Raw genomic sequence first — 26,870 nt, 5'->3', positions numbered from 1 at the left:
CTATTTTTAAAAATAGTATTGATTGTTTATCATCGAATATATATGCACCACAAGTTACAGTGCCAATTATTTACCTGTTTTAAAAAAGAAAATCAATAAATAAAAAAAATAAACAATTTTTTAAATGTAAATACTGGTGTAATTGTATTAATTAACAATGCTCATCAAAGCTGGACCAGGCAATTTTTGGCAAACCAGGGTAGAGTTTTTTTTAAAAATATTTTTCAGATTGTTAAGGGTTAAAGCCATCCATAAAACGAATATATATTTCATTTTTAATGATTTAATTGAAATTGAATTGTAAAATTAGGATTTACAATTTTTTTCATAATTTTAAGAAATGAGTAAATAAAGAAATTTGGTAAAAAATTATTACAAGTTTTTAATAAATGCTATTAATAAAATATTTTATTTATATTAAATGGTTATTAAATGAATTAATACTAAGAATTAGAGTTATGCATGAGAGTAGTTTTCTAACTATGTTAACTTAACTTAAATTAGGTCCTACTAAAACAGACCATACTAAAAATCTAAGCACCTTAAATCATTCCACTTTTTTTTTATTAAGCTTAAAAGAAAATTTTTTAGGTCATTGCACTAAAGATTTGTATGAAAATTTTTATAGAATAAGAAGATTTACAATTATTTGCTGATTTTGATTATTTGACAGATAATTTTCAAACCAATATGTTTATTAGTTCTCAGTGAAACATAAATAAAAGGGTCCAAAACGATTTTTTAAAGGTATCAACAAATTTCTATGGCCTTTGCCTGTAGCCCCCTCACACATATCCTTTATTGTCTCTCTAAAATGCCCAACTCTTGATGCATGGACTAATCCTAGTTAATAAAAGAACAACTTTTTGTTATAAAAAATCGACTTGAAAAATTGTTTCTATCAACTATAGTGACCCTGTGGCAGAATTTTCTCAGACTTTCTGTGACAAACTTCCCCACAATTAGTATTTTTCTGCAAGATACTTTTAATTATAACAATTAGTAATTTAAAGTAACAAAAAAATTGTGTTTACAGAAGAAAGTATAGAGTAAAAATGTTTAAAAGTTTTTTTAATTATAAATGTAGTATTTTTTAAATTCTTATATTATAGGCGAGATTCTCGCATTTTGTAGGACCAATTATTATAACACACGTTAATTATTTCCTCTTTCGAATTTTGTAAATCCATTACATAATTAAAATTCGCAAATGAATGAAATGATTATTAATTAAAATTCGTACATAAATTAAAAATCTTAAATCCTGTGGCAGTAAAACCCGAAATAAAGATCGACGACGAAGTCACGCAAATAGGACTCTTTAAAAAAGAGAAGTTCAAATAAGTGTTTTGGTTGTTATAATAAATAAGATCGCATTAAAACATCGGATTTTAAACTTTGTGGAAATCGATAGCAATCACTGCCAAAAAATTGATAGAAAAATAATTGAATCATTATGTCAAAATATGTCTAAAATATATTGGAATAAAATATACATTGTGTCTAAAATATATCGGAATATTTTAAAACCGGAATAAAAGCAATATCAATAACTGCCTAAAATACAATCAAACACCACACAGTTTTATGATACTCTTAGCGTAAATTGAGTTTGTAAAGTTCTGGACCAATGTCGCCTTGTCACTGCAATTTTGTTACAGGGTATAGTAATGCTGAAAAATTAAGGACTTTTAAAAACCTTATATCATATTTAGGTTCTTTTAAGGGCCCTTATTCTCCAAAATAAAAATTAAGCAGTTTTTAAGGAGCGTGGGAACCCTGTAATAGAGTTTTATTTTAAGTAATAGTAAATTACTTTAATGGGTGTCGATGGAGATTTCGAAAAATTATATAGTGGTCGATGATCAAAAACGTTTGGCGAACCATGGTGTAACACAGTGTTTCCCAAACTTATGAGTTTTGCGTACCCTTTCTAAATTTTTCGTAACGCTGTGTACCACTCATTAAAAAATGAATGCATTTTTTACTGTAAAAAAATTGCGCAAAAGTTAAAAATCCCAACTGGCTATTGACACCGCTAATTATTAACTGTTAACTCTGCAAAAATAGCCAATGGAAAAATACGTAATCGTAAATTTTCATGGCTAGTTTTGTTTTTAAATAAAATTTTTTGAAATTTTCGTTTGTTGCAAGATATTTCGCATAAGAACGCGTACCCCCTCTAAACTGTTCCCGTACCCCAGAAGGTACGCGTACCACACTTTGGGAAACACTGGTAACAGATCAATTTTAATGCTTTAATACACATAAGTACAATGCACAAAATAAAAAACAAATCACCCTGAATAACTTTTGATCTTTCTAGGACTCAATCTTAATAATTTGAGAGAGTGACCTGAAATATGCTAATTAATTAGTGCAGCCGATATTTTAAGTTACGAATTCCGGCACAAAAAGTACACTTTCTCTGAATAAACATAACCTTTTCTACGGATTTGATCCCCTTAAATATAGCCCCAATAGTTTGGATCCTTTTATGTTAAATTTATATTTTGCATATCTCGAAAATTTTTTAAAATTTATGTAATTTTGAACTGAAATACTGGTAAAATTTTAACAAAACTAAAAAAAATTTCGAATTTTATTTTTAAAAAAAATCCGATTTAAATAAATTGAATAATTTTTTTTTATATCAAGAGTTCTGATTTCTACATAACCCTATTTTAACAAATGAACTTCTACCATGATTCGACCTTCCATGTCATTCTTATAGTGGATTCTGCATAAAAATCATGAACTCTTTATTTTTGCCTACTAAATGTTTACATTTTTAAATACCCAAGAAACTAATATGTTTTCAGAAACAAGTATGAAGCTTAGTAAGAGATAGGATTCAAATCATCCAAGAAGTACCAAGTATAATCGAAAAGTTTAGAATAAACAAAATGTTTAGTCAATTAACTTTCTAAGATTTTTTGGAACAATTATACATCTTTTAAAAAGGGGCAACAAATTAAAAAGTATAATTTGCTCTTCTTAAGTTTCCAGAATAATTTATTAATGGAGCACAGAACAATTGAAATTTGCATAGTAATATTGCTTGAAAAATTCCATACAATTGAAATTGCATAGAATTTTTCAAGTACTAAAGCATTAAAAGAAAAATAAGTCAGTATCTCCATTATTCTTTGAATCGAGGTCCCGCAGTGGACTGACCGTTAAGACACGGTTCCCAGCAGATCACCGAAGTCAAACATCACTGACTACGGTCAGTGTGCGGGTGGGTGACCACTTGGATCAGTCTGCGTAGGGACCGAGGGTGTGCGGTATTGGTCCTCGTTAAACTGTGCTACCGTAAAGTGCTCGACTTCGCCCGCAGGTCGTCGGGCTACTGAAGTGGGGGTGCCATCCCCTCCGCAGAGGATCAAAATTGTGATGGCATGTCTTCGGATCATCCTCCGGATGTTTCCCAGACCGTCGCCAATAGCCCATTGTGCAGCTCTAGTGCGACGTAAATTAACAACAAATCTTTGAATCGAGATGTTATTGAGTTTTTTTAAAGTAATGTTTCTATTATCTCAAAAGGAAAACACTGAATATGTCTCTAACATTTTAATACAAAAGTAATTTAGCGGATGATCCTCAAATATTCATTAAAAAATTGTATAATCTGATTACTGTATTGATGATTGGAATAGATCATTAATAAAATCAGATAAGAGAGGCGAATCAATAATTCTGAAACTACAAAACTCCACCCTACAAGATTTGTCACTGTTTTAGGTCTTGGTTTGATTGCTGAAATTAATAGGAGTACAGGGATGCTACTCACAAAATATCAAATTGTCTCACCAGAAATTGCATTTCGTCTCAGTTAAAATCTCTTTTTGGCTCAGTTTGTCTCAGCTAAAATTATTTTTTTCACTCAGTTTATCTCAGCTAAAATGATTATTAATCAGTTTGATAACAATATAAAGATAACTTTCAGGATCCATAAAACCATTAATAACATACTAGGAGTTCTACAATTATACATACATTCACTATTGCTAGGATTTTAAAAAACCTGCATATGATTGATTATAAGAGTCCACAAAATTGTTTTATGGACTCTGTTGTTTTCATATATATTGCATTTACCATTTATGCCAATGAATAGTATCTGTTCCAGAATTTTACAAAGTAAATTTTAACTTTCTTATTTTTTAAAATATAATGGTGTTAACTTTCTAAAAAGAAATATCTATTTAATTTCAGTAATTCAAAAGGGAAAATACCCATTTTATTTTGAGCTCAAATTTCATCTCAAAATATATAACTATTCAGTTACAATGGAAGGTCTACAGATTTCAATAATTAAAAGAGAAATTTAGTAATTAAATAATGAGAGTTTAAGAAAATGCAAATAACACAAAAAAAACACTCTTTGATAGAATTCAGGAGGTGCAGTGAAATTTTGAAATATTTTAGGTAGGAATTTTTCAAGAAAATTTTAGGGAGCACTTAATAGCCAAAAATTAGCATATATACATTTTTATATCAAAACAGAAATATATAAAAACTATTATAAACAATTTAAAAAGACACATATAAATATAATTTTCTTTCTAAAATGACTTGCATCCTTTATTAGGTATAAAAGTAAACTTTTTAGTTAATTGGCATTGACTAGTAGATTGTACTTTCTTGCATTCACAAGATCAGTTAGTTAACTATGTTCTTTTAACTTATATAGCTAAATATACAATCATAAAATGTGATTATGAATGCACTTAGTAATTGTTTAAATGCAACAACTGTAGAAAAATATATCACATCTTTACAGTAACTAATTCAAGAAAAAACTTAATTCTACTTCTTTCTAGAATCGTGATACTGGATTTTAAAATTGCGTGGATATGAATTGCGATTTTCGGTTTTAAAATCGCGTGAATATGAATCGCGATATTGGATTACAAAATCGTGTGAATATGAATCACGATATTGGTTTTTAAAATAGCGTGAATATGAATCGCGATTTTGGTTTTTAAAATAGCGTGAATATGAATCGTGATTTTGGATTTTAAAATCGCGTGAATATGAATCGCGATATTGGATTTCAAAATCGCGTGAATATGAATCACGCTGTTGGATTTTAAAAACACGAAAATACAAATCACGATATTGGATTTTAAAATCGCGTGAATATGAATCACGATTTTAGATTATAAAATCACGTGAATATGAATCGCGCTGCTGGATTTAAAAAACACAAATCACGATATTGGATTTTAAAATCGTGTCAATATGAATCACTATTTTGGATTTTAAAATCGCGTGAATATGAATCGTGCGGTTGGATTTTAAAATCGCGTGAATATGAATCACGATTTTGAATTTTAAAATCACGTGAATAAGAATAGCGCTGTTGGATTTTAAAAACGCGAAAATACAAATAGCGATATTGAATTTTTAAATCGCGTAAATAAGAATCACGATGAATAATTTTTAGATCACGTGAATACGAATCGCAATGAGTAATTTTTAAATAGCGTACAAATACGAAAAACGAGATCTGATATTACAACTGCGTGATAACGAATCGCAATATTGGATTTAAAAATGCGTGAATACGAATCGCGACGTTGGATTTTAAACTCGCGAGAATACAGATCGCAATATTGAATTTTTAAATTGAGTGAATAGGAATTGCTAGTACGATTTTTAAACAGCGTAAAAAAAATCGCACCACATAAGTTTTAAATCAGTTAAATACGAAAATCGATTATTGATATTAAAATCGTCTGATTAAAAATCGCGATTTTAGCATATTCCAGCGCAGTTCCTAATATTTAAAATTCCGAAAATCAGCCAAACGGAAAAAAAAATCAAGTATCGGTGGTCGAAACGAAACGCTTAGACTCCTTTCCACTCTATAGCGGAAGTCGCGGGAATCCGACTATCGTTCCGGCGGCTTGGGTTTCTCTAATTGGACTCCCTAAAAATTTTAGTTTTTGGAACATGGTCGAAAATTTTAAAAATTGGGAGAAAAAAGCGGATTTCCGCTTTTTCGCGGAAGTCTTTCATCCCGTGGAGACGTGAACGGCAAAATGATCTCCAATGACTCACGGCAATGCGGATTAATATTTGAAACTGAATTCAGGTTTGCCAAATTTTGGACGTTTTGTCTCAGAATGGCGCAGCTTTGGCAGAAACTGAGCTGAATGTCGCAGTTATGCCGTTTTGTCTCAGTTTGTCGCAAATGGCGCAGGCGTAGCATCCCTGGGAGTATAACCCCTGAATTCATAACCATAAAAATTCAATAATGTAAAACTGCTGATTATCCTTCTCATAAAATAACTGGATTTCTTAAAAATTAGGAACAATAATTGTTGTGGGTAAGGCTATATGTCTGGATATTGTATATAATTAGTGGACAATTTCCAAGTTTGAAATTTGTGAATTACACACATTAATTAAAATTGTTCTCGTTTTAAATTGAAAATTTAAATTTTTTGATTCTTTAAATCGATTATTTTAAAATTACATTTGTATTTTGTCCTGAACACAAAAAATTCAAGAGCATTAGAATAAAGACAACTTAACTCTGCGTGAGTTCATTTCAAAAGAATGTTATGCCAAAGCAAATCATCGTCTTCGTTCGATTCAAAGCATTATCCTTTTATGTTACAGTTAAAACAATTAATTATTACTTATTTAATGTTATTATTTTACAGTTTCATTACTATAACAAACCATGTTATTTTGATGATATTAACACAGTACTTTTATCTAATAATAAATAATATATTATTTATTAATTAATATAAACTATTTTTAGAGGTTCTTCCTTATTTTTAATTGCTTTCTCCCCCCCCCCAATAATCTTTTTTTTTTTTTTTCGTCTCTCAAAAGACAGTACTCATCCAATTCCCACTTGTGTTGAATATTTTTGTAAGACTAAAAAACTGTTAAAATTAACTAATGCTGCTGAAAATTAAGGACTTGGTCTAAAATTAAGTACTTAAACAGTTTTTAAAGACTTTTAAGCATCATGCAGGGGTGATTGTGAGCTCAAGTCAAAATTCCGGAAAATTTCTTGATTAAAAAAAATAAAGTTTAAATCGAAAAAAATTCAAACAAGGTTTTTTTTTCTTTTTTTCAATATTTCTTAGTTTACTTAAAATATATTTAAAATTTTACACATACCTATGATGACCTGGAGAAGTAATTTAAATTTTCAAATATATCTTTCTTTCTTGAGTTTATGATTAAAATAACTATTTACTGATAAAAAATGAATAATAATCTTGAATATAAGCTTATAAAGTATCAGGTTCTCCCTTACAAACAAATAAAATAAACTGTGTTTTTAAGTTCCACCCTTGAAAATTTGATTTCTGGAAACTTTAGTGATCAATGATTTTTTGAAACGTCTGAACCTTTGATCTCCGGAAACTTCCGGATCACGGTTAGCGAAAAATCCGGATTTTTTCCGGAGTACAATCAGCCCTGATCATGGGAACCCTGATGTATTATATTGTTAATAGTGTAAAAATAATGTTTGAGAGAAAGGCATCAGAATTCAAATCCACTGAACATTTTATTGGCTGGCAATGAGTATTGCTCAGTGGCACATATTACATTTTCCCTAACATAGGAATGAAAATGCTAAACTATTTACAATGCTAGCAACCTCTACCAGCTACAGCAAACAATATTGCCACATTTTTGTTGTTGATGTAGAAAATTGCAGCAAATTATCATACAGCTCTAAATAAATGGAAACATAACAGAATCAATACTAATATTGTACTTGCAAGAAGAAAAAAAAAAGCATATTTCTAGATACAGAAGAAAAAAAAAAGTTGCTACATAAACTAAAATCACTCACTCATCGAAATGCAACTCTACAGTGGAAAAAAAAAAACTGCTACATCACATAAAATAACATGTTTTTAGAAGAAAAAAATAAATTTACACTGCTGTAAAATTTCATTTTTAACAATATATTTTTGAGAAGCTTTTAAACTGTAAGAAATTTTACAATAGTGAATTAAATTATGGTTTTCATTAAAAGAATAAAAGTAAATTTCAACCTTTTATAGTATTCAAGCATTATTTTACCAGTGATTTTTTTTAAATCTTTAATATGTTTATTGGAAATATCAAATAGTATAATTTTATCAAGAATAGGAGTTTTAGTGAGAGAATCATTAGTAAAGTTTAATTGATTCACCGCTGTACCTTTTTTTAGAAAATGAACATCCATAATTGTTCCCTCTTCCAAAGAAGGAACTCTTTTGAGCACCGTCTATCCTTTTCCCAAATCTCTTTGTAAATATAATAAGCACCCCAAGATAAGACAATTTTCCTACTCTCCACACTTTTCTCCTCTGTTTTATGCGTGATGTTTGCAGACTGGTTATGAGGTAAAGAAATGCCATGTTGCCTTTAAACTAAATTTTATGTCCAGACCAGGTCTGTTAAAACACTATCGATAAATATTAATTGAATCTAGTCCTTTCTTTTCCTTTATCGACTGAAATTTGAAAAACCCTTCAAATGCATTTTAGTTGATTACTAAGCACTAATAATCTTTATTACACTGATTTTTTTTAAAGTTAAGTAGATGTAAACATCAATGTAATACTGTTATTTAGTAAATAGAATGGAACATAATTTTTAACTCAGCTAGACAATGTGGTTGATGCTAAAGTCTGTACTCTTCATCCTCTCCTTGTTGTATACCCTGAGGAAAAAGTTAACCACATAACATTTTAACACTTCTTTTAATGCAATTCAAGATACTCTTGAAGGGTAGGCGAGACAATTCTTTTTTTAAAGTTTGCTGTATTATAAAAGGTTGAAAGTACTTTTATAATAAATATACATAATGCTAAAACATCTCGATTTTTTTTTTTATAAAAAGTTAAATATTGTTTTGGTAATTTATGCATTACCTACAAAGAACATCACAGAGCTTTAATTGGACATAAAGTAAAATATTTTACAATAAAGTTCATTTATATAGAATAAAAACAATCTGAATTTGGATTTGTTTCGAAAATAACCTTCTTTATGGCATGTTTGTACTCTCCAGGTTTTTTGTGTCTTATTCAAGTTTAGATTTGTGTTTGTAGTAATAAAATTAAAATAAAATGAGACTTTTTAAAGATTTATCAAAGAACATGAAGTAATAAAATTAAAATGAAGTGAGACTTTTTAAAGATTTATCAAAGAACATGAAGTAATAAAATTAAAATAAAGTGAGTCTTTTTAAAGATTTATCAAAGAACATAAAGTACATTAAAGCTAATAAGAAAAATCAATTAGTAAATAGGAAAATATTAAATTTCAATTTAATACATAGCTACTTAAGCCCATCGGGTAATAATAACATTAATATTTTAACTAATACAGATTTGATATGATTTTTTATTTTAAGCTTGTAAATTTAAAAAAAAAAAAGAAAAGGAAAAGATCATAATTAGGAGAAGTTTTGTTTACTTTGATGCATGTTACCATGAATTGTGCTGTGGTGATAATTATAAAAACTATATGTTATTTTATTTATTTATTCTGCTAAAAGAAGTTAATATGAAATTAATTATCAGCATTTAATCTCAATATTAAAAAATAAATAGAATAAAGTTTTATATCGAATTCCTAAAAACATTTTTTTAATTATAGCTTTTCCTTGCTTACATCATTCATTGCAAGGGAAAATATGCATGTGAGACAAAATTTACAATGTTGATTTGTAAAAATTAAACATAAAGAAATTACATTTTCATGAATAAAGAAGAGATATACTAATCAATTAGATATTCTAATAAGAGCACTTTTCTGTAGTATGCTTTTTCCTCCCCCTATTCTGAGAAACTCAAAGTAAAAGACTACTTTAAAAAAAAAAAAAATTATGATTACATTCTTGCAAACACAAATCTAAATTTTAGAAAAATTACAAAACATTTGTTATTCTATTACTAAGCTCCGATAAATTATTTTTAAATGTTACAAACTTCAGATAAAACTGAAACCTTATGTATAAAAAAGTTATTACCAATTATTTTTTGTTCTTTTTTAACTTTTGGGGGAACAGCTTAGTATCTCTTCATAAAATGGAAGTGTTTATATTGAAATTAATACAAATACCAGTGGTACGTTATAGTCCAACAACTTTACAATAAAAAAAAAGGTGCGAAAATTTGATATTATTTTAAATTATTTTTATTAAAAAACTAATAAATATCCTTTTTGGCTTACAATAAATATGGAAGCAGCAAAGCAATTTCTTTCCTACCAGTACAAATGCAAATACCTTCTTTGTAAAACCTGGGCTATTGCTGATGTTTAATACTCAACAACAGTAGTCGTAACATGCCATCTATAAATATTTTCAAATATATATATATATATGAATATATATTCATTTAAGATTTGCTAATCACCAACATCTTTAACAGATTTAAATATTACTATACAACAACAAACTAATATTTACTAATAGTTTTATTCATCACTACTCATTCGTTGACAAAGGGACTAACATACAGTGAAATTTGCCATCTAGAATAGATAACATTAAGAGGATACTTTATTTTCCCGTCATTTTCAACACATTCTATTTTTACATCTGAAACTAATCCTCTAAATTATACTCGACTGGATTCATTTTTATTATTATTTTTTTTTTTAAAACTGATTCTAACATTTATTATTCTTTGAGGATTCTATGTTCTTATTTAGTTACGAGCTATTCCTTTAATTGTGGCATTTTCCCTGTTTCATGTTTAGACACCACTAACTATTTTTGAGACAATTCGGAAAAACCTCCATATAATGGCTAGTTGAACACTCTTAATTGCCTTTTTCAAAACATGTGAAAATATTCTCGGACAAAATGAATTTTTAAAGAGCTAAAACTAAGACACGGAAACAAATATCTAGATCAACTTAATGTGTTCGTTTTTAATTTACTAATTTCAAAAGGTAAAAAGAAACAAAACATTATATACCTCAGTTAATGAGGATGAAATCATAATATAATTTTCTATACTAAAGAAAACCATATAAGTATGATACCCAACACTTATTATCTATCATTTTTAACTCAAAAGAAATATTAAAAACAAAATTCTGAAAAATTTACCTACTGTAAAATTTATACATATTAAACATAATTTCTAAACCATTATGCATTAAGAATCATTTAACTAGTGAAAACGTACAAGCAGTATTTCAAAATTTAGCAAACATTAAATTGTAAAACACTTATTTCATCTAAACCTTTTTCCCTAGTGGCGGATGGAAATTTTCTCGAACTAACTTCTCGTTCCACTTATTAAATTAAGCCCCTAGATGTCTAAAATACACATGATTTACTACCTATTTTATTTCACATTTAGGTAATTATGCATCTTAAAGCCAGCATAAAAATAGTTAGAAGGTACAGGGAGCATTTTTTAATACTAAAATACATCCTCGCAGAATAATTTCTCAAAAAATGTGAACCCTGGATTGTCTTATTAGATTTTTGCTTATAACATTTAGATTCACATTTATTATAGATGGTTCACCAGTAAAAGAAACTTTACAAAGTAATATTTATGCACGCATTGCTAAAGCTAGTTTTCATCTAACAAGTTAACAGCTTTTCGATTCTTTAGAATGAGTTAAATTAAAAAGAGAACTTTAAAATAAACATTTTGATTTTTATGAATTTAAAAAAAAAAAAAATGGTGTGAAGATGAAATTAAAAAAAAAAAAATTTTTTTTTTTTTAGTTACATTTACTTTCAGCGCTTTCAATTTTTCTAGTCCATAAAGCATTCCAAAGTTTTTCACTGTTATAAGCCCACAAAACATTTTTTTTTGCTCAATAGACACATAAAAGTTAGATTAGAAGATGATATTAAAGAAATAATCGGTGGGTAAATCATCAAACCATTTAAAAACTTTATGTCAATCAACAAAATTAGCATGTCTCAAAACAGTATGAACCATTTTCAGCCAACAATTTTTTCACTAAAATGTAAAACAATATCATCAGGAGTATTAATTAATCACTTCATAAGTCATAATTATGCTTAAAATGAACAACATACATATACATCTAGAAGTGTGCGTTGAAATATCAAAGACAAAAATTAAAATTCATTTTGCAAACAGTCATACTTATGATTGGAAAAAAATAGCTCATATATTGATACAACAATAAAACATATATCTTATTCAATAAGTCTAGCAAAATTAATTTGTTATAAGTATAAAATTATGGGAGTAATTCTTTGTGATATTAAATATTAAAAACAAAGTTTAAAATGGCAAAATTGATAAATAACCATATACGCTTTCTAGTGTAACAATGGTGCATCTTTATCAGTAGATTAAAAGGCAGGGTAAAAATCAAACAGTACAAAAAAAAAAATCTTATATTTTATTTTTGACACAGCCATATAGTGCAGCAAATTTTCACGTGTTTATTCATATTCTACCATCCTCAATGACTTTGTCTTTTAATGCACGTTTGTGATTATCATTCATATCTTGGTTATTCACTTACAAAAGATTTTGTTCTGACGCTAACTCTTACAGTGTCTAGAACATTAAGAAAAAATGAAATCGCTCAATTCGGGTGCGTACATACATTGCTTTTTTTTTGTCCTACTGCTGGTATTTTCTACAAACATAATTGAAAGCCAACTGAAGGCACATCAATACCACTCATAATATATAATAGAATTCCTGCAAACCAACCATGAAAGATGTACCATATCTGTAGTTGGTGCAATTGTCCTATCAAAACTATGAATGCCTTCTGTATGAAAGCTAAAAAATTTCAATAGAAAAAGATTCCTGCAGACAACTTTTGAAATATGCAGCTTAGCTGTAGTAAGTGCAACTGAATGTTCAAATTTCTTGTTGACTAATATATTTTATGAATGCTTAAAAACTATTAATAGTGACTTGAATGTGAGACGGAAGAAAATAGGTTAAATAATAATCAATTATAAGAATTACAAAGGAGAATTGGAAAAGGTTGACTAAGCACTAATACAAAATTCATACTAACAAGTGCACGTTGCTCAAAAGCTTCTCGCAATGTAAGACATTACATATCATAAACATATGGTTATTTTTCGGTGGTTGCCGTTGCTTAGAAGCAGTCATTAAGGAAGGTTTTAATTTATCTCTAGGATAGCGTAACCTGTGTCTGATTAAATCATCCTTGTTATTACAATTTTAGTCATTTCCCCTACTGATGAAAACATACCATTGCAACGCTGAAACGTTTTTAATATTTTAACATATGTGATTCTAAACTTTGTTTTTAATAAATTTAATTGTTAAATTTTTTTAAAGGATATCTTAAAAATTTGAATAAGCATACAGAATATTTACATATTATAGCATAATTTTTAGCATTCGATAAAAATTTTAAGCACCTGAGAAAGCAGTTTAATCTCCAATATTGTTTTACATCATGAAATTGACTATAGCAAAACAGCATACTAGAGTATTATTGCAAATTTCAAGGAATCTATACAACTGACAACACAAACTAAACATTGATAATGAGTGATATTATCACAGCAACTATACACATACAGCCTGTTTTACACAATTTTATTCCATTTTTACCTAGATGCCAAACGGACGGGACCACATTGCTCTAGAAATTAGAAAGAAAAAAAATCACATTCGCAGCTTAAATTAAAGCACTGTCTATGCAAAGGACAATGTTAGCATTTCAGGTACTAAGTTGAAAACTTTTAAAATGACACATATATGATTACCTAGAAAAAAATTATTTGATGTTTCCAAAAACAATAAATTACGGCCATAAATCAACTTTTAGATTGTTTGACCAAAAGAAATTATAAAGAGCTGTGAGTTCATAAGTATATGTTAAAAATGCTGTCTTTTTTATAAAACACTTTATTGTAATGAAAAAGGATTGCAACAAAAACCTTTAAAAGTGAAATTAATAAATTTAAAAAATTCTCATTAAAAGAAAAAATATATAAAGTAAGGAGTTTTACTACAATATAACAAATGTCAGTAACAGTATTTGTTTAATTACACCATTTTTACATATGATTTTAATAGCATAAAACAGCACAATAAATATAAGATATTCAGTATATTACAAAAGTTGAAGATTAAAAAATGTTACACAATGATTGGGTAAGATTTTGAAATTCATATTTCTGCATCATACAATATTTCATTTCTTACCTCAAGGCCACTCTCAATGCAATTTGTATTTTACTTAATAGTATAAGTTAGTCCTATGATAATTATGATTTCCGATAATCATAAAATTAACAGATTAAGACAGATAATTTACAATACAGCAACAGTAATTTCTGAAAGAAGAGTAACACACTTGCAAAGAGTTTTTTTATTATGAAAATTTTTTTTATCTATAAATAAAAATAAAAAAAGAATAAAAATATGCAGATTTCAGTGTGTACATTTCATTATACTTTGAATTAGCAATTAAGTGGTTGATCAATGGATATTTTAATGAATGCAAAGAAAACTTTGTAATTTAATGAAGAAAAAAAAAACTGCTTGAATCTAAGCTAACAAATTATGATGTCAATTTAACATACGAAACATTTAAATCATGTACTTAGTCTTCACATGAAGTTATTTTATTCTCAAATAAACTCAAAGGCATCTCTTTAAAAATGTTAATTTTTACAATTTATAAAGGCATTTTAGGTCGCATTGCAAAAGACAGCAATAATAGAGATTTAATATCAAATAAAAATTTACAAGATTATTAATATTACTAAGTTATTATGCAATCAAAATGGAAGAACTTTATTTTGACTGTGTTTAGTAAACTTAAATTTTTTTCAAGGAGAAAATATGAAATACACTAAAATAATATGAATGAAGGGCCTTAACGCCCTGTTTGGATTTTACTGAATGTGATAAGAGAAGACAACGAGTGGCTCAGTGATTTTCAGTAAAATTTAATAATGTTATACTAACAAACAAGTGGATATAAGTCTTTTAGGCATACCTATGTTACTGATGATTAATCATTATTTTATTATCCTAGCATAGATATTCAAACCTATTTAGTAAACATTTCTTTCCAAAATTACTGTGTTTATGTATTTTAATAAAAAAGACAAATATTTTTACTCAGCTAAAAATAACACATGTATAATTAGACCCTCAAATTATGTTTAAATTTTATACTATAAAACATTACTCAGATAAAAAAATTGTTTGCTCTTTTAATTAAAAAACACACTCAACAAATTAAAATTGACTCGTTGAAATTAAAAAATTTATTTTGCAATTCGTCATATAAAACACAAGATATTTTTAAATATAATAGATAAAATGAAAACTTAAATGCATGCACAAAATATTATAATTCTGTTTATTACTAGAAATTAAAAATGAAGATTTATTTTCTAACTTTAGTATTCATTACCATTATAATACTTTAAGATATCTTAATAAAAAAGATAATTTTAAAAATTTATAAAAACTGTTATAGTACATTTGATTGCACAGAATTTTGAACATTTTAAAATTATTGCTTAAAATGTGAGTCTTTATATTGAGGCTCTGGATTACTCAAAATATTTATAGTTAAAACAGCATTTTTAATCATGCATTTACCAAACATCTTTCACAGAAAAATGCCTCACATATTTCTTAAATCAAACATCTTTACCCAAGCCCAGATTTTTAATTTACAACTCTTCATACAAATGTATGACATTTTTAAAAAAATAGAGGAAGAAATATTTCATTATCTTTTAGAAAAATGAATCATCTGCTGTATAAACAAAGATACATCATAGAATTTCATTTTTTAAATATATTAACATTAAAATTATAATATTTACAGAAACTTGACACTTTGATGCAGTTGTAAAACATCAAGCAAGGTTTATAGTTTAAAAAATGACTCATACTTCAATTAGCTGTCAGCACCAACAACGCAAATCCTTCAGCAATTACAGTTTTATTTGGAGGTGGCAGTTTTAATGATGGAAACCATGCTTTTAAACATCTTCAAATGGCCGGACACAATGTGAATATATTAAACAATGAATTAATGATTCACATCATGGTCAATGGTTGTATTTACGTGAGGTCTGTGCACAATTTTGAAGAGAACAGAAAAGGCATTTTTCTTAACTTGGTTCTATTTTAAACAGAATGAAGTGGACAAAACAAATTTGATCACAAAATAAATCTAACCAAAAAAAAAAATGGATTTAACTACAGATGAAACATTTAACGCATAACAAGGACAAAATAATAACATTAGTCCAATGATGTGGAAGGGATTTTGGTCAATACAATAAATCCAGCTAGATAAAACTGATAAAATCTAATAAAACTGAAGCATTATTATAAAACACTATTCTTAAGAACAATTCATGGATTATTAGGCAGGTTACTATTAAATTAAACTTATCTAATTGGTATACAACATTAATACAAATCACCTAATACAGGTAGCTGCCAAAACCTAAGACACAAACAAACATGCACAAAATTCTTTCAAATAAGACATATTAGAGATATATTTCATTCATAATAAGCCGTTTCAAAGCAAATAGTAAAAACATAACCGAATTTATAAATATAATTCATTCATAAATAACAATTTAAAAAATATTTCTTTACTACAGTAATTTAAATAATTTTGATTAATTTATTATTTCTTAAATATATACATTTTTATGATTAATAGATTCAAGAACTATTAAGTCAATAAAAGATTATTCAACAACTGACAAATATCATTATAAAAAAAAAGTATTTTCACAACTTATAATCAAATTCAGTACTTTGCTTAATTTATGAAATATAATGTAAAAAAAATAATAAATTAATAAAAAGTTTTTTAATGAAATGCAATTATATATTCTTATTGTGTACTTGAATTAAAATCTTATTACATAAACCAAATCTAGCACCAGAATACTATCAGGTATGCAGCCTCAGTCAAAGAAAAAGTTCTATTTTTTTATTATTTCATTTTTTTAATCAAATTTGATTTTAAATATTCACAAAAAGCATGGCAAACATTTAAGAAATTCATAGTTCAAAATAAATTTCGAATTTGTAAAAGCCATATTGTCATCAAAATTTACAGTCTTAGGTTTAAAGAATGAAAAGAAATCCCTTCCACTTCCGAACATTTAATTTGTGAAGCTTTGATTGTAATGAGATTTGATCACATTCCATGTTGTTTGCTACTTCATAACATTTTGGAGCAACAGACCTCTTTGTTGTTGATCCTGGATTCATATGGCAAATTATATAAAATCATATCATCTACCACAGGGGGACATTAGATTCCAGCATCTCAACAAATAACTTGTTCATAGGGACTTTCCCTTCTTTCCGTACTTTACTCCAAAATAGACGCACCTCAGCATCGAGCTGCCGCAGAAGAGGTAGGCACAGCATCAACTGACTTAAATGCTGCATAGAGCTGGTGGTACGGAAAGCTATAACACAGTCCTGAAGTCCAGAGAGAATTGTATCACGAAGTTTGTACACTGAGGAAGGATCTTCAAGCTGAATATCTGTTTTAAAAAAAATTTGTATTTTAAGCAAAACATTACTGACAAAAATATGTTACGGAAAAGCATTGTTAAAGAGAAATGTCACAAATTCAGAAAAAAATTCTTAGTTTTAGAAACCGATACATTCAAGCCTGAAAATTTTAATTAAATCTAATTTTCAGTTAGTAGACAGTGGTTGGTGGACTCTTAAAACTTAGTAGCCACTTTTTCCTCAAAAATAATGAGCCTGAGACCCATATCGATTGTTGATCCTGGATTCATATGGCAAATTATATAAAATTATCTACCGGAGTCTATCGATTTTAATTTTCAGTTAGTAGACAGTGGTCGGTAGACTCATAACTTAGCCACTTTTTCTACAAAAATAATGAGTCAGTGATCGTTATTGATAGGCCACTTTTTGCTTGGATCAAATCCTATTTTTTTTTTTTTAAAAAAATTCATATTAGAAATAATCTACGGAAAAAAAGCTACGGGTTGTTTAATTAATTGATGTTGCTACTCTTTATAGAAATTGAATAATAATTTCCTTTTTACGAGGTTCTTATACAGTACCTCATAAGAATGTAAAATATAAACTTAATCTTAGGTGTCATGATAATTTAATTATATTAAAAATATTAGAAAGTCAACTCATTTCTTTTTGTTGAAATATATAAATACAAGGAGAATTTTTTTTCTCCTTTTTTTAAACTTTCAAGTCCTTTTTTCAGCACTATCACAACTAATTAAAATTTAGAAAATATTCTTATAGACTACAGTGAATAATTACATGAGATGTTTCAGATTTCAACTGATATTCTAAATTAAGGTATTCAGTTAAATTATGGTTTCAACATTCTAAACTTTATCTTTAAACATAGATTATTACTTAGTTATTTATTTTTGAAAAAAGTGCAGTAGATGATAATGTACAGGTAATCCTATAAGAAAAATAGTAAAAAAATTGGTTTGAAATATTGGATACATATAATATATATCTTTTGATGCATTTAAACAAACCCTGAAGGGTTTAGAATAATAATAATAAAAAAAAATGCAATAAGTGTAATGCATATGCATATTACACATTATTTGTTAACGTCAGATGTAAAGGACACCATTACATAAATATGTAATTTTTGAGGGGAGCTGATTTCAGATTTTTTTCAATTTCATTAAACTAATCACAGAAAGTGCTGACATAGTGTCCTTTACCTCTAAACTTATAGATTTGTTTTAAAGATAATAATGTAACCTAATTTAGCAATAAGTTTGGTTTTTATTATGTATTCTATTTTCTACACATTTAGTTCATTTTAATTAAATTTTATTGGAAAAATCAGGTAATTGAAATTTGTTTTACTTTCTATAATGTTTTATAAAAAGTTAAAGTTGAATTTATAAAACAATAATTTGATAATTTCAAAGATCAATTTGGTTCAATTGCACAGAAAATTGATTAAAAATACTAAAATGTAATTTTTTTATGCATTTAAAATAGATTTTTGAACTAGACCCAACTTTTGCAAAACCCTGACCTTGATATTTGAATGTTATGTTCATGATGAATATGATAGCGATTAGTATAATAATGATTAATGTATGCATAAAAAAGAGAGTAAGTAAAAAAACAATGGAAAATATAAATTTCTCACCAGCATTTGTCAGTAGAAGAGCTTTTAATGCTAGATATTCTTCTTTTGCTATATTTAGAACATCCAACCTTTTGACTAGTCGTATACATCGAGAAAATAACTCAACAGCTTGGCAGTCGGATGCTTGTTGTTCATCCATTGTAAAATCTGATGTAAAAATCAACTTTGGTGGTAAACTTGCTGACTGGTAGGATCTAAATTCATAGGAATGATAAAAGTGAGTTTCCATTGAGAATAAAATTATTGGAATAAATTCTATTTCAGCATGCAGCATTTAAAAATTGGAATATTTTCAAATTGTACAGAAAATAATATTTAAAAACATTGCATATTTTTAATCATCAGAATATTGAGAGTAGTTTTTAATATTAATGCATTTCAGTATAACTAAGACATAAGTAGTTATTATAAATATTGATGCATTCTAGAAACTTAACCACTATAAGTTAAAATAATTTTTTTCATTTCAGACTTTTTTTTAATAACTTGTTCCATTTGATGATATCATTTCCATTTGGTATTGTAAAAGGGTAAATAATACCTACTATTATTTTTTTAATAAAGAAAAAAGGAGAAAAACAGAGTTTTTTTTCACTTTGCAGTGCTATCTACACAATGTAAGTAAACATAGTCATGCAGTGTTACATGTGACTTTGGAATCGTTGGAATAAAACTTTTCCAATTTAAAATCCATTTTAATGCTTGTTACCATATCTGACTTTATTTAAGATGGAACATTAATTTATTATATTTAAATAAATTATAATTAAATAGCTATTTGCTACTGTGCAGTTACATCAACATGAAATTGCTTATAAAATTATACATGTTTGTGCAGAAAAAGTTCTTTTTTTTTTTTTCTTCCCATAAATTAAAATTTAAAAAAAAAAAAAAATAGAGAGAGAAAATTATGAAAAGTCTCTATTTTAATGGCTCTAAAATAAGTATTTAATTGGGGGGGGGGGTCGGAAAGGGTTCTGTATAATATTTTGTGAATAAATTTTGACTGTACTAAAGCAAAAATGATTTTTTCTTTTCAAAAAAATAAATAAAATAAATTAACATTATTATAAAACATTTTTCTCATTTATTGCAAAGGAAGCAAAAATTAGTGATTTGGTCAGTTCTGTTTTTTAAAGGTAGAATTTTAAAAAATCTTCTGTTTAATAATATTTTGAAGAAACTGTATACAAGATACAATATTTTATAAAGAGCTATTTTTACAGTAAAAGAATTTGATATGAACTCAAACTTTAACAAGATCATCTAAGTACATTGGAAAATCAATTTTTACGAAATTATAAGTCAATAAGAAGTTGTCACTAAGGATAAATATTTAGGTCAAAAATGTACAGTTTAGTATTTTTCCAAAGCATACATAAAGAAAAAGTTTCAGCTTTCAAATTCAAAAAAATAACACATTTGAGTCAACTAAAACCCTAACTATCATGAACCATTTTTAATTTTCCACTCAATCTTCGGATAAGTTTTATAAATTTAGCATTAAGTTATTTTTCATGAAGATTCTAGAAGACCTAAATGTTATACTTCATATAGTATATTTACTGTTACTTTACAGTTTTAAATTTGAAAATTAATATTTGCATAAATTTATGTTTAGTTAAAATATAAGTTTTTCTCCTGAAACCTTAGGCCTATTCTAAAATACCAAAATATTTATTTATGTGAACACAGTGACTATTTTAAACTATAATACTGTGATCCAATTATGGGCATCATGCTGCTTTTTACTTACTCAATTTCCATAATAAATAATAGCTTATAATTCATTAAATCTGTCAAATTGATTTTTCAAAAAATAGCAAAGTAATTAAAAGCAATTGTAAAGTAAATATTTGTTTAGAAATGAAAATAAAAAACAATGTTAAATAATTTAGTTTCTAATAAACTAAAAAATCCATCTAATTTACTTTTATTTTAAAATCTAGACTAATAAATTATATAAACTAACAGTATATTAAAAATATATACCAATTAAATTGTTTAAATTTACCTGTAAGCAAGAGATAATGACAGTATTTCTGCCCATGTGGTTTGTAAGAGCTTCATCTGATCATTCAGCATTAGTTCCGTAAAACCTTAAATTTGAACAGTTTTAAGTTCAATTAAAAAAATAAGAGTTGTATAAAAAATTGTAAAGCAAGTTAAGAAATTCAGTTCTAGTAGAATTTTTGAACATATTATAAATCAAATCATGGATCCAAATTTAAATGAATCAATAGAAATTGAAAGAGGTTGAAAGAAATGTAAAAACAATATTAAAATTATTTAAAAGTTTTATCAAGCTTCTAAGATGATGCAGCAAGTACATTATGAACAAAACAGGTAGATGAAATGTCCGACTCCATAGTTTTTTGAGAGCTTGTCTCAAGCTCTAATGATATAAAAAAAAATTTAAACTATTAAAATTGTTTTGTTACTTAAGTTAATGTTAGTTTCATTATTTATTTTATAAGAAAACTAAATTTGTAACAGTTATACTAATTTTGAACGGTAATTAATAATATGTAATTGTTAAAACTTCATAAAATCAAATATCACCTTTTAAACTGATAAGATCTTATTTTCAACTACATGGAGTTAAAACAAATTTTTTAGACCTAGATACCTGCAAATTGTCTTTAACAAAGCCTGCCTATTTAATACACAAAAGCTGAATTTTTTATAAATATACAATAGATATTTCTCTCATTCACTTCCTATTCAACATTATTTTAAAGAATAAAAAGAGATTGTTAAAAATTTAATTTTATAACTCAAGATGCAATTAAAGCATAAGATACATAGAACAAAGAATATAGATAGGAGAAGGCTAGTTTCCATGGATATACAGTACAGAACCCGTTATCCGGAAATCAGAAAACCGAAAAACCGGAACAAAATTCGATAAATTTTCCCGCCATTTTCTAAAAAAAAAATTTTTTTTTTTCCTCATAAGATTTTAGGAGTTTTCTTTCTTTTTTGAAAGAAGTTTACCTTACCATCATTTTGGAAATAATCATTAGTGTATTACTTTTTTCTTCTTTTTAAGATTATTTCCAAAAAAAAAATGTTTTTTTTTTTTTAGTTGGGTTTAACAATAAAAAAAATAAAAAAACGGCTTTTTGTAGCGATTCAGAAAACCGAAAAAATCAGTTATCCGGAATAGCGATGGTCCCGATCGTTCCGGATAATCGGTTCTCTACTGTACTATAAACCAGTCCCTTAACGTTTGGTGCGGTCACTGAGTAGTAAAAAGGAAGGTGAAAAAAAAAAAAAAAACACATTTAGGGAGACAGCAGGAGCGGTTCTTGGGTTTGCATCTTCCTTTCATACCAACCACTATTGGGGTTGGCGTGAAGAAAAATTTTCTCTTTTTATTTATCACTGGCTTGTTTTGAATTTTTAAACTGTTGATAAACAGTACAGTACAATTAAAGCTATTTCATTAAGAATACATTTATATCATCCATGTTCATTAAATCTGCTAACACATTTTAACATAGAAAGAAAGAAAGAATAAAATTGCTGATGGCAGCCTATCCAACAAGAGGAGTAGCAGTTCTGCCTAGGAATAAAAACTTTGAGTTTTGAAAGGGCACTAACTTAACACCCTTAAAATTAATCAAAATATGTAATATTATGTATTAAATGAATTTGATCCTCAATTTTTAAATGACCTTTTTATAATATTTTATGTCTATATTTCACAAAATAAATCTCACTCATTATCAAAATAACAGAAAAGGTTAAAGCTTCTGAAAAAATTATTAAAGACAAGCTAAAAGACAATCTCTGTGTAAAAATTCTTTAAAAAAAATCAGGGATAAAATAATGAAAAACTTAAAAGCTTTTTTTTACAACATTTTAAACTTAAAATTATGAGAAAATAAACATTTAAAGGGGCATTTTTAAATAAAAAGGTATTTATAAAAATTATGAACCAAGCTATCTTACCTGGGATCTGCTTTGCCCAACCAATCGTCGCAACAAGTTCTCGATCGACTAAATCACTCAGAGTACTGACAGTTTTAAAATGTGATTCTGGAAGAGCAGGATTTGGTTGTGCTTGAAGAGGCTCTGGTTCACAATTGAGAAGAGCAGAAATAATTTTATTATCTGAAATCGAAAATTTTTTGAATAAAAGGATGCAACAGCAATTTAATTTTTATACTATAGAATTTTCTTAGCTAACTAACAAAATATAAAATATTTTATAGGCAATTATTAGTTATTTATAAAACATAGTAATTCATTAAGATAAGTAAAACTAATTGTATATTTAAAATTTTTATGTTATTTCTTTTTTATAATATTTATGAGCCCCTCTCACAATATAAATGCTTTTTTTATTCTGATCAAATAACCTTGAATTATCGCAAGTCGTTTATTATTGCACACATAAAAACAAGAAATTTTCATTCATTTTTTTAAATCATATTGTAAACACATTCTCTTTACTAGCTCAGGTAAAAATACTCAGTTTAAAAACTGGAAGAAAACAAAATGCTAAACCACCATAATTGATGCCAATATTTCTTCTCTTTCTTTATCTATTGAGTAATGAAGGATTCAACTCTTAATTGTATAGTTCTCATGATATATTTTTGGGAGATGTAAAAATACACCAGAAGCTTGAAGGAATTGTATTTTGATAGGAAGTACAAGTACTTATAAATTTCGATTTATTTTATGAAATATAAATTTTATTACAGGGAACACATATTAAGCATTCGATAGATAATGTACAAGTTAATTGACAATGAGGTGTTTACTGGAAAGCAGTATAGAAACCGTTATCCGGAAATCAGAAAACCGGAATGAAATTCAATAAATTTTCCCGCCATTTTTTTTCCCTCATAAGATTTTGCTTTCGTTTTTGAAAAAAGTTTACCTTACCATCATTTTGGAAATAATCATTAGTGTATTACTTCATCGTTTTTTCTTCTTTTTAAGATTATTTCCAAATATATATATTTTTTTAAATTGTGTTTAGCAATAAAAAAAACGGCTTTTTGTAGTGATTCAGAAAAGTGGAAAAATTAGTTATCCGGAATAGCGATGGTACCGATCGTTCCGGATAATCGGTTCCATACTGCAGTAGATTCAGATAAAGGCTAAATTTATTTAATTTCTAATTAATTACTTCATTTGCATTCAACAATTATTTTAGTAATTGCAACATTTAAAATGCATTTTTTTAAAAATCTCCCATAAATTTTTATAGTTTTTGAAATTTATGACTTATGATTTAATATAGCTAATAGAATATGAATGTCAAATGAAAACAATTTTAATGGTAATCAATATTAATTACATAAAAGAAATTGTTAAATACCTTCTAATGATGGTTTTTTACATGTAATTGCATGAACTTGGTAAGGGCTTTCTTGACATCTTCTGTACTTCTGCCTACCACCACGTACTCTGTCTAGTCTTACACCTAAATACATTTTCAGTACATTACTCATCACAATAGCACTCAAACCATAATTCACAACATTGATATTAAAAAAAATCGCAACTGGCTATCAGATAATAACATTACTCAATAAAACATAATAGTAGCAGCATCTATACTATACTCCCAACTATCCGTGTTCAGACGATTTATTTGTAGAATATAAATCATTTACCTTCGATTTGGTTGCAATTTAAGAAAGCAAAAAACCTTTTTTAATTTTGTTAGTACTTGGAAAAAAACAACTACATAATATATTAAAATCAGTCTTTTTATCTTCGGTTCTCCTAGCATGTTTTCAGAAATAAGTTTATGCCACAGTACTATTATTAATAAGTGAAAACAAATGCTGACCCCACACAGCAAATTAATGAGTTTAAGATATAAAAATTGTTATAGCGTTTTTTTTATTATTAAGAAAATAATGGTGTTGAGAGTATACAACAGCTGCACAATATTTTTTTCTAAATAGAATAAAAGCTTAAGCTCTGGAAGGTTACAGCAGTACATACTGTATTTATATGAATTAATAATAGCTAAACTATTCCTTGGAGTAAAAAAAAAAAAAAATTATAAATTTATCATAAGAATTGATAAGTAAACTAATAAAATTACAATAAGTAAAATTAAAATTGTCACAAGATAGACTCTTAGTTATTTTTAAGAATAATTTCAACCATTTGTTTAAATAAATTTAAAAAAACATCAATGTATCTAATAGTTAAGATTATTTTAGCCTCAGGTTACAAGTGATGTACCCCTGACACAAATGTGTAACAACAGGAAAATAAAGACAAAAAGAAACGAACAACTGGAAAAAAAATCACCTTCTTTCAGCATGCCCATTTTCAAGCATTTCTGAAATCTACATGCTTGACAAGCTTTTCTTCTTCTTTTATTGATTTCACAATCGTTTGAAGCTGGACATGTGTATTCAATATTACCTGAAAAGACAAACAACACTTTTTTGAATCTAAAATTTTGCAGAATTAAATTCATCTTATCCTTAAAATTATTCAAATTTTTTGATTGCAGAAATGAAAATAAAAGCATAAAGTCAAACCTTAGTTTGAATTTGCTAAACATTGTTCATATATCTAATACAGTGTAACTCTTCCCTGCTTAGATTACTTTAGTAGCTTTTTCAAACATAATTTTACAATTAAATTTAGTAATGAAAATTATAGTCACTAGTTTGATTCAATTAAGAAAAAATATATATTTTTGTGTGTGTCATTTATTATATTGAAATAAAAATTAAAATTCACTGAACTATTCCTTTGTCACACAAGTTACATATATAAAAATAAGTATATTTCTGTAAATGTATATTATATCTGTTTTAAATGCGAAAATAAGTTACTTAACTAAACTATATTTATATTGCTAACAACAGGGTGACCACAAACATCCCCCCCCCTCAAAAAAAAAAGGCACCTAACTTTTTCCAGTTTTATGTTATCAAATTTTCCAGATTTTTTAAAACTAGTTGCATACACTTTATTATCAATTTAGTAGTGTATTACTTTTGTATATAAAGCATTTAAGCTTGTTTTAATTGAAAATAAACCTTTTTTTAAAAATTACAAAAGCATTTTTTTTTTTTTTTTTTGGAAAAAATATTAGAAAATGAGTTATTTCAATAAACTATATTTATACTGTATCATAACAGGGTGACCACAAACACTCAGAAAAAAAAGAGCATTTTACTTTAGATTTTTTTTATCAAATTTCCCTGATTTTTTTTAAACTAGTGAAATAAGTTTTACTATCAATTTTTTAGTTGTCATATTCTTACAACATGAAATACCAAACAAAAAATCATTATATACTAAACTTCTTTTTCTATAGGTATCTGACAGATTATACAAAAGCTACATAAAGAATTTCAATTAATTCTATTACTTTTTTTCTGTAGTGAAAATAAGCAGAAGGAAATTTTTTGAAAATTATTGTTCTTTAAAAATGCATTTAAAAGGGAAGAAAAGTCTGAAATGTAAAAAATTCTGAAGAAAAAAAAAATATCTAACTCAAAAATTAATTAATGAAATTGAATTTTATTTGTCATAAAAATATAATTTATTCAAACAAAAAAGGCTAAAATACTCAATGCATAACAAGAAACACCTTAGTTCGTTTGAATCGTTTTCGGAAGTTTAATTTCGGTTTAGCCCGTCAGCATATGAAAAACTACAAAACCTTCATTTATAAAAATCGGAGATCAAAAATTTAAAGGGTTTTGGTGAGC

The 26,870-nt window shown here is 26.9% G+C and overlaps 1 protein-coding gene across 2 annotated transcripts in view; it reads right to left on the bottom strand.

The window, feature by feature from the left end:
* Window positions 1-16,954: 16,954 nt before the first annotated feature.
* Window positions 16,955-26,870, bottom strand: part of ERR (estrogen-related receptor) — a 66,734-nt gene continuing 56,818 nt past the window's right edge. For both annotated transcript variants that reach the window (XM_016069840.4, XM_016069839.3), the window contains exons 4-9: window positions 25,450-25,566; window positions 24,500-24,604; window positions 23,119-23,280; window positions 21,176-21,260; window positions 19,162-19,355; window positions 16,955-17,524 (exon numbers count right to left, since the gene is read on the bottom strand). In XM_016069840.4, coding sequence (XP_015925326.1) covers window positions 17,271-17,524; window positions 19,162-19,355; window positions 21,176-21,260; window positions 23,119-23,280; window positions 24,500-24,604; window positions 25,450-25,566 — 917 coding nt within the window. In that variant the 3' untranslated portion in view covers window positions 16,955-17,270. The remainder of the gene's footprint in view (window positions 17,525-19,161; window positions 19,356-21,175; window positions 21,261-23,118; window positions 23,281-24,499; window positions 24,605-25,449; window positions 25,567-26,870) is intronic.

The sequence above is a fragment of the Parasteatoda tepidariorum genome, chromosome 5 (genome assembly GCF_982258835.1).
Source record: "Parasteatoda tepidariorum strain Cologne lab strain chromosome 5, Ptep-v5.0, whole genome shotgun sequence".
NCBI classification, from domain to species: domain Eukaryota; kingdom Metazoa; phylum Arthropoda; class Arachnida; order Araneae; family Theridiidae; genus Parasteatoda; species Parasteatoda tepidariorum.
This window is presented reverse-complemented; position numbering and strand designations above follow the sequence as displayed.